The sequence below is a fragment of the Nansenia antarctica genome, assembly GCF_963989245.1.
Source record: "Nansenia antarctica genome assembly, chromosome: 19".
Lineage (NCBI taxonomy): Eukaryota > Metazoa > Chordata > Actinopteri > Argentiniformes > Microstomatidae > Nansenia > Nansenia antarctica.
In genome coordinates this window covers 2,751,257-2,765,020 of record NC_137692.1, presented here as the reverse complement: position 1 = coordinate 2,765,020, position 13,764 = coordinate 2,751,257, and the positions used below count along the sequence as shown (strand labels likewise).

Genomic DNA, 13,764 nt, shown 5'->3' with positions numbered 1-13,764 from the left:
GTTTTCTGTCCGGTGTTTGGTGCCGAGCCCTCACTTGTTGTTGAGCAGGATGTTGGAGCACTTGATGTCTCTGTGCAGGAAGTTCTTCTTGTGGCAGTAGTCCAGGCCTTCTAGAAGCTGCCGCATGAAGGACTTGATGTGGCTCTCGTTGAAGTGGACCAGGCCGGACTCCAGCAGGCCCATGAGGTCGTGGTCCATGTACTCAAACACCAGGTAGAACGCCCCTGTGGACGGGAGAGCGGGACGCTTTAGTGAGTCAGTTTATTTAAACACACCAAACTACACCGGGTTAGGGCGCCCTGGGCGCGGACTCTAAAACAGAGAGAAAACATGATGGAATATGGAAACACAAACGGGTAAGGACAACAACATAAACATGGAGGACGTCTAACATTCATAACCACACACATTTAAAGACAGACATTCATAGTATATATATATATATATATATATATATATATATATATATATATATATATATATATATATATATATATATATAACACATCAGGAACATATCAGTAGCCTAGTTCACCACAGTAGTGAGTATTAAGAGTCTTGAAAGTCTCTAGGTCAGGGACGGTCTTGGTGTTCAGGATGTTTTAGGAGGGACCAGGGTTTCCGTTAACCGGTAATTACCGGTCTTTGTCCGGTAAAATGTATTGAAGTCCGACAAATTGAAAACTCGTCGGACATAATGTCCGGTGAAAATAATTCCCTCTAAGCACAATTTGGCTTCGGGCCACCATTTTCAGCTGAGCACCAAACACACACACACTCATACACGCACAACACTGCCCGAGAGAGAAGGACCCGCCCCCTTTAGTTAGCCTGCCCGAGAGAGAAGGACCCGCCCCCTTTAGTTAGCCTATAGGGCAGCCTCTCGGGCAGTGTTGTGTGTGTGTGTTTGGTGCTCAGCTGAAAATGGTGTCCCGAAGCGGAGCGGATAACAAACGAAACGGACAACATTTACACTATGGAGACAAACTTCAGCGATATGATCTAACAGCCGGTCTTCAGGACGACATACAAAAACAGTTATGTTCTCCTCATTGTCATTCTCCCGAGTCCGATTAAGTATGATTTGACAGGCAGCTAAACGAAATGACTTCCCAACCAGCGAGACCTGGGGGGTATTCCATCAACGTCGCTAAAGGAAAATCCTAGCTTATTTTTGATAACTCTCGCGAGATTTATCGGAATATGCCTGTATATTTTTAGGAACCCTCGCGAGACTTTGTCAGACTAAACCTGGATTTTCTTTTAGCGATGTTGATGGAATACCCCCCTGGTTATAGAAATGACGTTGTTTTATTGATAAAAAAAGGGTAAAACTGGAAAGAGAAAATAGAAAACTCACATTAATCCCAAACAATTTAACAAACTTCAGTTAACGTAATGTGGAGTCCGTTCATTGATCGATGCTGTCTGTTCAGTTGTGAGGCGCCCGTTCAGCGCTGGACATAATGGCATAGCGCGCATGCGAATCATGTTATATTATTATATATTATATAGCTCGCATCTAATCGTATCGGATGAGAAATAGACATTAAATGGCACAGTGTTTCCTCCAGGAATTTTTACAATGGTGGCGGGTAGTGCTGACCGCGCGCGCGCAGCTCATTTTTTCGCGTGCACGCGCATGAAACGCGCACGCGCGCTCAAAACAACGACGTAATTTCAGCCAAAACTCGAGAATGGCCCAAAAAAATAAAATGTTTTCCTGTACTTCTCCCGTGTGTCTCTTATTGTCTGTGTCTGCATGTTTTTCCAGCATGTAATTCCGTTGTCAATAAAAACAAAAACACTGATCTGACGGTTTTTTTCACAACGTTATTACTTGTCACTTTAAGCCCAGGAGGGAGTTAGCGATTAGCGATGTTTAGCTTAGCTTAGTTTAACAGAAGTATCTTCACTTTTAACATGACTTCCCGTGGTCGTAGAGGGCTGGTCGACGGCTTAAAATGACCCTGTAGACCTTATCCAGCTATAGTCTTGTGTTTCTACCCCGGGCATAGCCGGTGTTATTCACGGACAAACACTCCTGTTAGAGTGGTTCTAGTACACTGGACATAGGTAACACATAGAGAGGCTTCTCCTCTCTCTCTCCATCCTACACTACACTACACTACGCATCCTATACTACACTACACTACGCTAGCTCGCGGTGTTCGGGTGACAGCCAGGGCGCGTTCGTAAATACGCTCTGGAAATCTGATCAGCACTCACGGAATGCCTCTTGTCCAATCAAATGACTTGGTCCCTTTATGACGTTGAACCCAGTGTGCGCTCCGGGGCTCTCAGAGCGAATTTACGAACGCAGCCTCAAGTTCAATACTCGCGACACACACGGACTGGTCCAGTTTCAGCGCTTGTGGGTGTGTCTAGCGCTGTGAAGGTCTGAAAAGCGGCCTAAATCTTTTTTTTTTTTTTGGGTTGAGAAATCTGAATGGTGGCGGAGGAAATTCCATCGTGGCGGACCGCCACGATGAAATGCATGTAGAGGAAACACTGTGGCATATATAGGCCGCTACACAACAGTAATCACCGCGACAAACAGCTATATTAGATTTGGAGAAAAAAAATTATGATTTTGAAAAAAAAAAGTTTTATTATATTTTAATCAGATGACCGGAATATATCACGTTTGTCCGGTAAATCGGAATCTTCCCGGACACGATGTCCGGCGGCAATTTTTTCTAACGGAAACCCTGGGAGGGACGCAGAGAAAAAGCTCAAACAAACGCAGGTAATACAGCAGCGTGCAATATCACATCGTTAGCCTGACTTGTGGTCAGCCGAGCCATCTTTGTATGTAGTGTCAATACTGCCTATGTCAAAGAGATGACTTGGGCAGATAGTGATTTTGGAATGTAACAAGGAGTGTGTTAGTGTTAGGAGAAGAGAGTTAGGCAGATATCTCAATTTGGCCAAAATATAACGTAATCAATTATGCTATGAGGCTAACGATATTCCGCTACGAGGCTAACGACATTATGCTACGAGGCTAACGCTACGCAGGCCTGTTTAGGTACCTTTGTCGTTCTTGAAGTCCAGCGCGTCCTCCTTGTCGGTGACGATCTCCTTCATGTTGATGATGCTCTTGTGGTTCAGCTGCCTCAGGATCTTGATCTCTCTGATGGCGGTGATGGGGAAGCCCTCCTTCTCGTTGTCCAGACGAACCTTCTTCAGGGCCACCATCTCAGCTACGCCACGAGATGCAGAGGAGCATAGTTATATTAGAATACTCTTTGTTTTATGTCCTATTGTATTCTGTTGTTGTGATGTTGTCCATTATTGTTGTTGTTGTGTTTTTATCTGTTGTACGATTTTACGTCATGAGGACTACAGCTAAATCCGGCATATTTACTGTCACCATACTCTGTATAAGTGACTGTTCATTAATGTGCACTGTCCTGACTAAATAAAGATCTATCTATAATATAATATAAACTAACCTGTGTCCTTGTCTTTTAGCCTTGTACACCTGGCCGTAGGTGCTAAATAAACGAAACTAACCTGTGTCCTTGTCTTTTAGCCTTGTACACCTGGCCGTAGGTGCTAAATAAACTAAACTAACCTGTGTCCTTGTCTTTAGCCTTGTACACCTGGCCGTAGGTGCCCTCCCCCGTGATGCCGATGATCTCAAACTTGTCCACGCAGCGTTTCCCCCAGTCGATCTCCGTCTCGCAGATCTCCCCGAACCGAGGACCGCAGATTCTGGGAAAAGAAAGATATTGAAACGGAAAAAAACACAAATTTAGAAGAATCAACAACAGCTAACAGCCAGCAGTGGCACAGAGCGTTCAATGCATTTCAGCCCAATAGAGCTCTCAGGTCTTCTGACGCTGGTTTTCTCTGTGTACCACATGTACAAAAGAAGAGATTTGGTGAGGCTTTATGCACCCAGATTGAGGAATACACTGCCAGTTTACATAAGGGATGCAACCTCAGCAAATGTGTTCAAGTCAAGACTAATATCGCCTTACAATTACTTAATAATTCATTATATAATGATTGGAGCACTTTGAGGTGCAACGTTTGCAGGAAAAGCGCTATACAAATAAAAAGTTATAGTTATTTTAATGATGGCAGACACAGGGGTCACACGGGGGTCACGGGACGGAGGGGGGCCACACGATGGGGGGGTGAGAGACGTACTTGGGCCTGCGGCGGAGCGTGGCGCTCTTCTTCTCGTCGGGGGGGCTGCGGGGGGAGCTCACGGAGCCGCCGGGGAGCTCGGGGGGGAGGGGCAGGTCCGACAGGAGGTGGTGGCGCCCCTTACGCTCCGGCTTCTTCTTCCCCGACAGCGACGGTAAGCAGTCCTTCAGGCTGCACGGGAGAGAAGAAGAAGGGGATGAGTGAGCCTGTTTGTTTGTTTATTAGGATCCCCGTTAGCTAACGACATTAGCTTGTCTTCCTGGGGTCCGACACAAAAATCATATCTGAACAACTGTCAAAATGATATGCATACATACATTATAATAACTAAAAACTAAAAAAGAAAGAAATACAACATGTAGAGTATTTGGGTTTGCATCTATTGCTCTAGCATTGTTTATTCTACCTGGCCTGAGTACGTTACGTCACTACGTTATTACGTACCTGTTGGACGTACCTCCCAGCATTCCTATGTAGAACGTGACATGCAATGTAACGTGGTCATTACTCCAAGTAAAGAAGCTAGTAAACTACAGTCCGTTTCTCCGTGTTTATTTGAGTAGCCTACTAACCACAGTAGGTACACAACAGTGGCGACGAGGTGGTTGGAAAGTGAACCCTGTCTCTGATATGACCGAACTTGTTTCGCGGGAACAACAAACTGTGACTCCGACGTGAGTAGTGAAAGTGAAAGTCCCGTTATACAGCGTGGCAAGATGGCTAGAATTGGATCAATTGACCAGTTTGACCGCGCGACGGATGACTGGGTCGAATATACTGAACGCATTTCACAGTATTTCAAGGCAAATGACATTGAGGATGACAAACATGTTGCAGTGTTGCTGAGTGCAATGGGAGGGAAATCATATGCCCTGTTGCGCAGCTTAACTGCCCCAGAAAAGCCTTCCGTAAAAACATTCCAGCAACTGGTGGAGGTAATGAAAGAACATTTATCCCCAAAACCACTACTAATTGCTGAACGTTTCAGATTCCATAGACGAAATCAACATGAGGGTGAATCCATAGTCAGTTACGTGGCTGAGCTGAAGAGACTCACTGAACATTGTGAATTTGCAAATGGACTGAATGATGCGTTGAGAGACCGTTTGGTATGTGGCATTCTTGGTGAGGCCATACGGAAGAGACTGCTAACAGAGGCCGGCCTCACGTTCAAAAGGGCAGTGGAAATCGCAGTCTCAATGGAAACAGCAGCCAGGGATGCTGTTGAAATGCAGACAGGAGTAAAGGCAGTAAATGTAAACAAAATGGAAACCGTCACACAAACAAGAGAGCAAGAACTGTGTTACAGGTGTGGGAGGGGCTCACATTCCCCATCACAGTGTAGGTTTAAAGACGAAGTCTGCAGACTATGTAACAAAACTGGACATATCCAGAGGGTATGTCGCTCGGGAAAATCAAGAGTGAACAAAAATGAAAAAAAGACACAGTGGAGTGCGCAAAAGAACAGGAAAGTGCACAACATGGAGGAGGCTGCAGACGACGAGTCAGACGAGGAGAGTGAACATACCAATAGCTTGGATGTTTACCATGTCAAAGGAGGCGGCAGGGAAGCTATCTGGCTTGCACCACAGGTGAATGGCAAACAAGTACAAATGGAACTGGATACCGGCTCTGCAGTGTCAGTGATGGCACACATTGACTTTGTGAAGTACTTTGGAGACCAGAAGCTGAACCCATCATCTATCCTCCTAAAAACATACACTGGAGAGAAAATCAAGCCCCTCGGAGTACTGCCTGTGGATGTACAACACAATGGTCAACAATGCATTTTGGACTTGTACGTCGTAAGAAGAGGAGGACCAGCGTTGTGGGGGCGAGACTGGCTGAGGAAGCTGCAGCTGGAATGGAAATCCATTAAGCGCCTGCAGGTGGCGCCAAACCCCACTCACAAGTACACAGAGGTGAAACTGGAGAAAGTCTTGGATGCCGCAGCACCTGTATTCCAAGACGGCATCGGGACGTTAAAACACATCAAGGGAAAAATCGTTCTCCAAGACGGAGCCAACCCACGTTTCCACAAAGCACGCCCAGTTCCATACGCCATACGACAGAAAGTGGAAGCTGAGCTGGACCGCCTGGAAGCTGATGGGATCCTGTCCAAGGTAGACTGGAGTCCATGGGCCACACCCGTTGTCCCAGTAGCAAAGAAGTCAGGGGCAGTGAGGCTGTGTGGAGACTTCAAGATCACCATCAATCCTGTGCTACAAGCAGAACAATATCCATTACCCAGGATTGAGGACATCTTCGCAAACCTGGCCGGTGGAAAACGGTTCACCAAGGTGGACCTGGCTGAAGCCTATCTACAGATGGAGATAGAAGAAGACTCGAAGATGTTCCTGACGATAAACACTTTGAAAGGCCTGTACCGATACAACAGGCTGGTCTTCGGAGTGGCCTCTGCCCCGGCCATATGGCAGCGAGCCATGGATCAGGTGTTACAAGGGATTCCAGGCACACAGTGCTACTTAGATGATATCATTGTGACGGGGGCCAACGATAACGAACACCTGGAGAACCTCCAGAAGGTCTTACAGAGACTTCAAGACTACGGACTCCGGGCCAGACGTGACAAGTGTGAGTTTTTTTAATCATGTATCACATACTGTGGCCACACCATCGATGCACAGGGCTTGCATAGATGCAAAGAGAAAATCGAGGCCGTCATGGAGGCTCCTCAGCCACAGGATGTACAGCAGCTGAGGTCGTTTCTCGGATTCATCAACTACTACAACCGGTTCATGCCTAACCTGTCCACGGTGCTCTACCCGTTGAACCAACTACTTCAGGCAGAACGGAAATGGAAATGGACCACAGAATGTGAACAGGCCTTCCAGGAAGTGAAGAAGCTTGTGACATCGGAGACAGTACTCACACACTACGACCCCTCCTTGCCTGTGAAGTTAGCATGCGACGCTTCGCCGTATGGTATAGGAGCCGTTATGTCACATGTGATGCGGGACGGGACCGAAAGACCAATAGCGTTCGCCTCACGCTCCCTGGCCCCGGCCGAGAAGAATTACTCTCAAATAGACAAGGAGGCGTTGGGCCTGGTCTGGGGCGTAAAACGGTTTAACCAGTACCTGTACGGCAGGGAGTTCATCCTGGTGACTGACCATCAACCGCTGGTCTCGATATTCAACCCCCAGAAGGCGATTCCCGTGACAGCTGCAGCACGGATGCAACGCTGGGCCCTGTTCCTAGGAAGGCACCGGTACAAGATCGAATTCAAGAGAACACTGCAACACGCCAACGCAGACGGGTTGTCCCGGCTGCCACTTGACACAGCAACAACGACAAAGGGGGACAAGGAACCGGTGGAGATGTTCACACTCATGCAACTCGAAAGCCTCCCGGTGACGGCGGAAATGATTGAGAGAGAGACCCGGAAAGATGCAACTCTCTCACAAGTGTACAGAGCAACACAGACTGGCTGGACAACCCACGAAGGGTCTCCCCTCACTCCCTATTACCGACGTAGGGACGAGCTCACCATTGACTCTGGATGCCTTATGTGGGGAATGAGGATCGTCATCCCCACCAAGCTCAGGTCCAGGGTGCTGGAAGAGCTACACAGTGGCCATCTGGGAGTGGTGAAGATGAAAGCACTCGCCAGGAGCTACGTCTGGTGGCCGGGGATTGACCAACAGATAGAACAGCTCGCCATACATTGCTCTGGCTGCCAGCGTGTACAGAATGAGCCGACAGTTGCACCTCTCCATGCCTGGGAATGGCCTGCATCGCCATGGCAACGTATCCACATTGATTTCGCCGGTCCATTCATGGGGACAACATTCCTAGTGGTGGTCGATGCATGTTCAAAGTGGCCAGAAGTGTTCACCATGAGCTCCACGACAACAGCCCACACGACCGACGTGTTGAGAAGCCTCTTTGCAAGAACTGGTATCCCCGAACAGTTGGTGAGTGACAATGGTCCTCAATTCACGGCTAATGAATTCCAGATGTTCCTGAAGCTCAATGGAATTCGCCACATAACATCAGCCCCCTATCATCCGGCTACCAACGGGCTCGCCGAGAGGTTCGTACAAACCCTAAAACAAGGTCTGCGAGCTATGGCAGATGCCTCTCTCTCTCTACGTCAGAAGCTGGCCAATGTCCTGTTTGCCTACCGTAACGCCACTCACGCTACTACCAACCGGACACCCGCCATGCTGTTCCTGGGACGTGGGTTACACTCAAGACTGGACTTGCTTAAGCCAAATCTACGGCGGACTGTAATGGATCGGCAGATCAGACAGGGTCTAAGGGCGCACGACAGGGAAACACGTCAACTAGAGATTGGACAGACTGTGCTGGCCAGGGATTACCGTGGAGAACACAAGTGGGTGCCCGGCATAATCAAAGAAAGACAAGGGCCCTTGTCCTACACTGTAGAAGTAGCTCCTGACACTGTCTGGCGACGCCACCTTGACCAACTACGGAGGTCAGAGGTACGCACTGCAGAAGAGGTGGTGGATCCTGCTGCACGTATCACCGCTGCTCAGGAGAGCCTGAGCCTGCCTACCTCCAACACTGCTCAGGAGAGCCTGGGCCTGCCGACCTCCGACCGTGAAACGGGGTGTCTGTCTAGCCCTGGTCGGCCCCTGACCCCAACACGCACCCACAGACCTCCAGACAAACTATCTCTCTGAATAAGACACTAGTGTGTTTAGTTATCCGTTTAAAGCAAGGGTATTGTTAGTTATGTTCAACCTAGTAAATGCTATGGTGTTTAATGTTGTTGTTATCTAGAAGGGGAGGAGTTGTAGAGTATTTGGGTTTGCATCTATTGCTCTAGCATTGTTTATTCTACCTGGCCTGAGTACGTTACGTCACTACGTTATTACGTACCTGTTGGACGTACCTCCCAGCATTCCTATGTAGAACGTGACATGCAATGTAACGTGGTCATTACTCCAAGTAAAGAAGCTAGTAAACTACAGTCCGTTTCTCCGTGTTTATTTGAGTAGCCTACTAACCACAGTAGGTACACAACACAACAGATCAGCAAACAGTAGATAGTACTAGACTAGTTTTTTGGTCTGTCTTACTTGTAACGATGAATTGAGAATCAAGGACCCCAATTGAAATAAGCCAGTGGCTTTCTTGGGTTTTTATCCTGTTAGTTGACCTTGTATGTAATATGTACTTTCATGTACCTACTTCTGCAAATCTTCTAATAAAGTTTTCAATCAATCAATCAATCAAACAAGATAAATCATCTGTTCATTCAGAGTTGATTGTATTAAGTTGAATTCGTCTTACTAACAGTTCCAGCTTGTGAGTGAGAGGTTGGACAAGGCGAAGAAGCCAAGAGGGACACGCCAAAAAATAAAGAAGTGACCGACTTATCTCTCTCTCCTCACCTGTCTAAGTCCTCCATCACGGTCGGGGGCAGCGGCGCCATCGCAGGGACGGCCCCTCTCTCTTTCTCTTTGCTCTGCCCGGACGACGCGGGCGCTTTCCTCATGTCCCGCTGCTGTGCCGACGCCGACTCGTCCTTCCCTCCGTCCCTCTCTCTCACCCGCTCTCTCTCCCTGCCGGGCTGGACCCCGCCCTCTGCCGTGAGCCTCTTGGAGGAGGAGGAGGAGGACCTGTCCGAGGAGGGGGGGGGGGACTGGGGTTGGCTCGACACGGGGGTCCTGGGACCCTTCTCGGGGGGGTTCGGCGGCGGTGGAGAGTGTAGCATATTGCTATGTTTAGCATAGATCTGGGATTGATTGCTATTGCCTCCGTAGCATTACATCTTGACAATGTCATCATCGATTGACTAGTGTGGTCTAGTTGTTGTTTGGGATGCTGAATAAAGACGCACGTTGAACGTTGCTCCAGAGACCCGAGTATTATTATTATAAAGTGTATCTTGTATGTCAGAGAGAACAACAAGACACAACATGGTGTCAGAAGATGTGACTTCTTCACAAATATAAGGAATTGCGAGGCGCCGTCGATCTACGCAGAAACTTTGTGGAGAACTATAGTTAGCTATCGACCCTGTGCGACGTTCGTTCGCAGTAGCTAGCGAGTGAAAAGCAAACCATGGAACAGTTCAAGCCTCCCGCGCCGCTCATGCTCTCTGGAAACGTGAGTGAGAATTGGCGTCGGTGGAAACAACGTTTTGAACTGTATGATTGCCGCTGGTGCAGATGATAAAGATGAGTATGTGAAAATAGCCATCATGCTGCACACCATAGGAGAAGAGGCATTAGAGGTATATAATACATTCACCATTGATTTTGAAGACCCAGCATACGAGACAATGAAAGAGATCATGGATGCATTTGAAGCATACTGTATCCCCAAAAAGAACATTGTTTTTGAACGTCACCAATTCTGGTCCCATTCTATGTCAGAGGGAGTTAGTGTCGACAAGTTTGTGACTGAACTCCGCCAGAAATGCAGAGACTGAGTTTGGTGCAGGTGAGAATGACACATTGAGAGACAAAATGGTGTTTAGCCTAACTGATCCTCGCATGAAAGAGAGACTATTGAGAGAGACAGACCTAACCCTGGACAGAGCACTAACCATATGCAGAGCTGCAGAAGCTGCCAAGTCACAGCTGCAAGCTATGGGGACAGGGCACGCCGACGCCCCAGTTCAAGCACTGTCCAGAGGAACTACTAGCTACTCTGAGATGAGAAGAGGATACAGAAAACAAAGATCGTCAGGAAGAGCAAATGAGCAGACGGACAGCACAAACACATGTGGGAAGTGTGGAGGGACACACCCGCCCCGCCAATGTCCTGCCTTCGGGACCACATGCCACAAATGCAACAAGAGAAACCATTGGTCCAAAGTGTGTGGCGCACCACAGCATGGGACAGTCACAGCAAGGGACGTCAGTCAACTTGAGAGCGAGGTAGATTCTTTATTTGTAGGCTCAGTGTTCTGTGTTATGGTAGATAAGATCACGCAGCAGACAGACAACGCGTGGTACACCACAGTCAACCTCAGAGACACCCCGGTCAGATTCAAGCTGGACACGGGGGCGGAGGCGAACGTGCTTCCAATGTGCATTTTCGAGGAGATACCGGGGCCCCCACGACTAGAGCCTACACAGACACTTCTCATTGCCTATGGAGGAGCACGCCTGAAACCGAAAGGAACAGTGACATTCACGTGTGAGACACCCAATAGAGCAAGAGCACATCTATTTTTTTTTGTGACTGCACAGTCCACCACGCCCATCCTGGGCAGAGAAGCGTGCGAGACACTGCAGCTCGTGAGGAGAATAGAGACGCTTGCAGTCAAGGCACCAGCTACAAAAGAGGAGCTGGTGGAGCGGTACGCATCTGTCTTCAGTGGCCTGGGTGAGTTCCCCGGTGTGCACCACATACACACAGACCCAAGTGTGGCCCCAGTCGTCCACGGATGCAGAAAGATCCCAGTCAGTGTCGTGGACAGACTGAAAACAACCCTGAAAGAGCTTGTAAAAAAGGACGTCATAGCACCTGTGACAGACCCGACCGAGTGGGTGAATAGCCTCGTCATCACTGAGAAAAAGAACGGATCACTGAGGGTGTGTTTGGATCCTCGTGAATGAGGCAATCAAGAGGCAGCACTACTCGATACCAACCCCGGAGGAAGTCCAGAGCAAGCTCTCTGGGAAGTCAATATTCACGATCCTGGACGAGAAGGACGGATATTGGCAGGTGAGACTTGACGAGCCATCATCTATGCTGTGCACATTCAGTACGCCGTGGGGAAGATTCCGCTTTAAGAGACTTCCTTTTGGCATCAAGTCCGCCAGCGAAGTTTTTCAGCAGAAAAACTGTGAGGCTTTTGGAGACATCGAAGGAGTCCATATCATCGCAGACGATATGATAATCGCCGCCGCCACAGAAGAGGAACATGATGGCATCCTTCACAAGGTCATGGAGAGGGCACAGAGAGCCAACGTCAAGTTCAACAAGGAAAAAATCCAGTACAAAATCAACACCGTCAGATACATGGGCCACGTCATTACACCAGAGGGAGTGAAACCGGATGACACAAAGGTGACGGCCATCAACAACATGCCGCCACCAGAGGACAAGACAGGGCTGCAGAGGCCGTTGGGGATGACGAGGTATTTGGCTCAGTATATCCCTGATGAAGCTTCAGTGACTGCCCCGCTCAGACAGCTGCTGAGGAGAGATGCAGCTTGGCAGTGGAACCATGAACATGATGATGCTTTAAACAAGCTGAAGTCAGCCCTCACCAACGCCCCTGTGCTGAAGTTCTATAACCAAGCCATGCCTCTCACCATACAGGCTGACGCGTCGAAAGATGGACTGGGAGCTTGTCTTCTCCAGGAGGGGAGACCGCTGTGCTATGCCTCACGAGCTCTCACAGAAGCTGAGAGAAACTACGCCCAAATAGAGAAGGAGTTGCTGGCGATAGTGTTCGCAGCCAAACGCTTCCACCAGTATGTTTACGGCAACACTGTCACAGTCCAATCTGATCACAAGCCACTTGAAGTGATTTTTAAGAAACACCTGAGCAAAGCCCCAGCAAGACTACAGCGCATGTTGCTCCAGCTTCAACGGTATGATTTGAAAATAACATACACGCCAGGAAAAGACATGCACGTCGCCGACACCCTTTCCCGCGCGTTTGTCACCGAACAGGTGGACAGTGGAAAAGAGGACCTCTTCGAGGAGAGAGTGATCCACACGATGGAGGCTACTGCTGCCATGAGCTCAGACATGCTCAAGATGCTCAAAGAAGCCACAGCAGCTGACGAGACACTACAGGCAGTGGCTGAGAGACACCGCAGCGGCTGGCCCCAAAGACGACGCAGTGTGCCCGCCAGTCTCTACCAATACTGGCCTCAGCGGCACATTATCCACATCAAGGAAGGACTACTGATGACCGGCGACAGAATTGTGATTCCTCAAGCCACCAGACAGGTGATACTAGAGAGACTACACCTCGCACATCAAGGTATCCAGAGGACAAAGGCACAGGCCCGACAAGTCGTGTACTGGCCGGGAATGACTCGTGACATCGACAACGCAGTGGAGAGATGCTCTCCGTGTCAACAACTCCAACCACAGAACCAGAGAGAGCCCCTCATGTCACATGATATCCCTGAGCTACCATGGCTAAAGGTCGGGGCTGACATCTTTGAGCTCCAGGGCCAGTCATACCTTGTCGTGGTGGACTATCTGTCCAAGTACCCAGAGGTGCTCCATCTACCTGACAAGACCGCCCACACAGTCATCCGCAAGATGAAAGCAGTCTACGCGAGGCACGGGATCCCAAAAGAGCTGGTAAGCGACCATGTTCCTTTTGCAAGTGCAGAGATGAGGGAGTTTGCAGCATCCTGGGGAATACAGCTCATTCACTCCAGCCCTGCATATCCTCAATCCAACGGTCTGGCAGAGAGGATGGTGAAGACGGTCAAACATGCACTCAAGAAAGCTTTGCAGACCAACATAGACCCCCATCTAGCCCTGCTAGCATTGAGAAACACTCCAATAACAGGCACAGATGTTTCCCCAGCTCAGGTGCTTATGGGAAGAGTACTACGAAGCACGCTGCCCTGCTCTACAGCTGTTCTACAGCCAGCTACCCCGAGAGGAGTTCATGCCAGGCTGAAA

At 48.9% G+C, this 13,764-nt stretch overlaps 1 protein-coding gene across 1 annotated transcript in view; it reads right to left on the bottom strand.

Moving 5' to 3' along the window:
- Positions 1-5,496, bottom strand: part of LOC308174273 (uncharacterized protein) — a gene marked incomplete at both ends in the record, with an annotated part of 29,609 nt that extends 24,113 nt beyond the window's left edge. The window contains 5 exon segments of the mRNA XM_080549346.1: positions 35-224; positions 3,036-3,206; positions 3,581-3,720; positions 4,120-4,332; positions 5,447-5,496. Coding sequence (XP_080405472.1) covers positions 35-224; positions 3,036-3,206; positions 3,581-3,720; positions 4,120-4,332; positions 5,447-5,496 — 764 coding nt within the window.
- Positions 5,497-13,764: the final 8,268 nt, after the last annotated feature.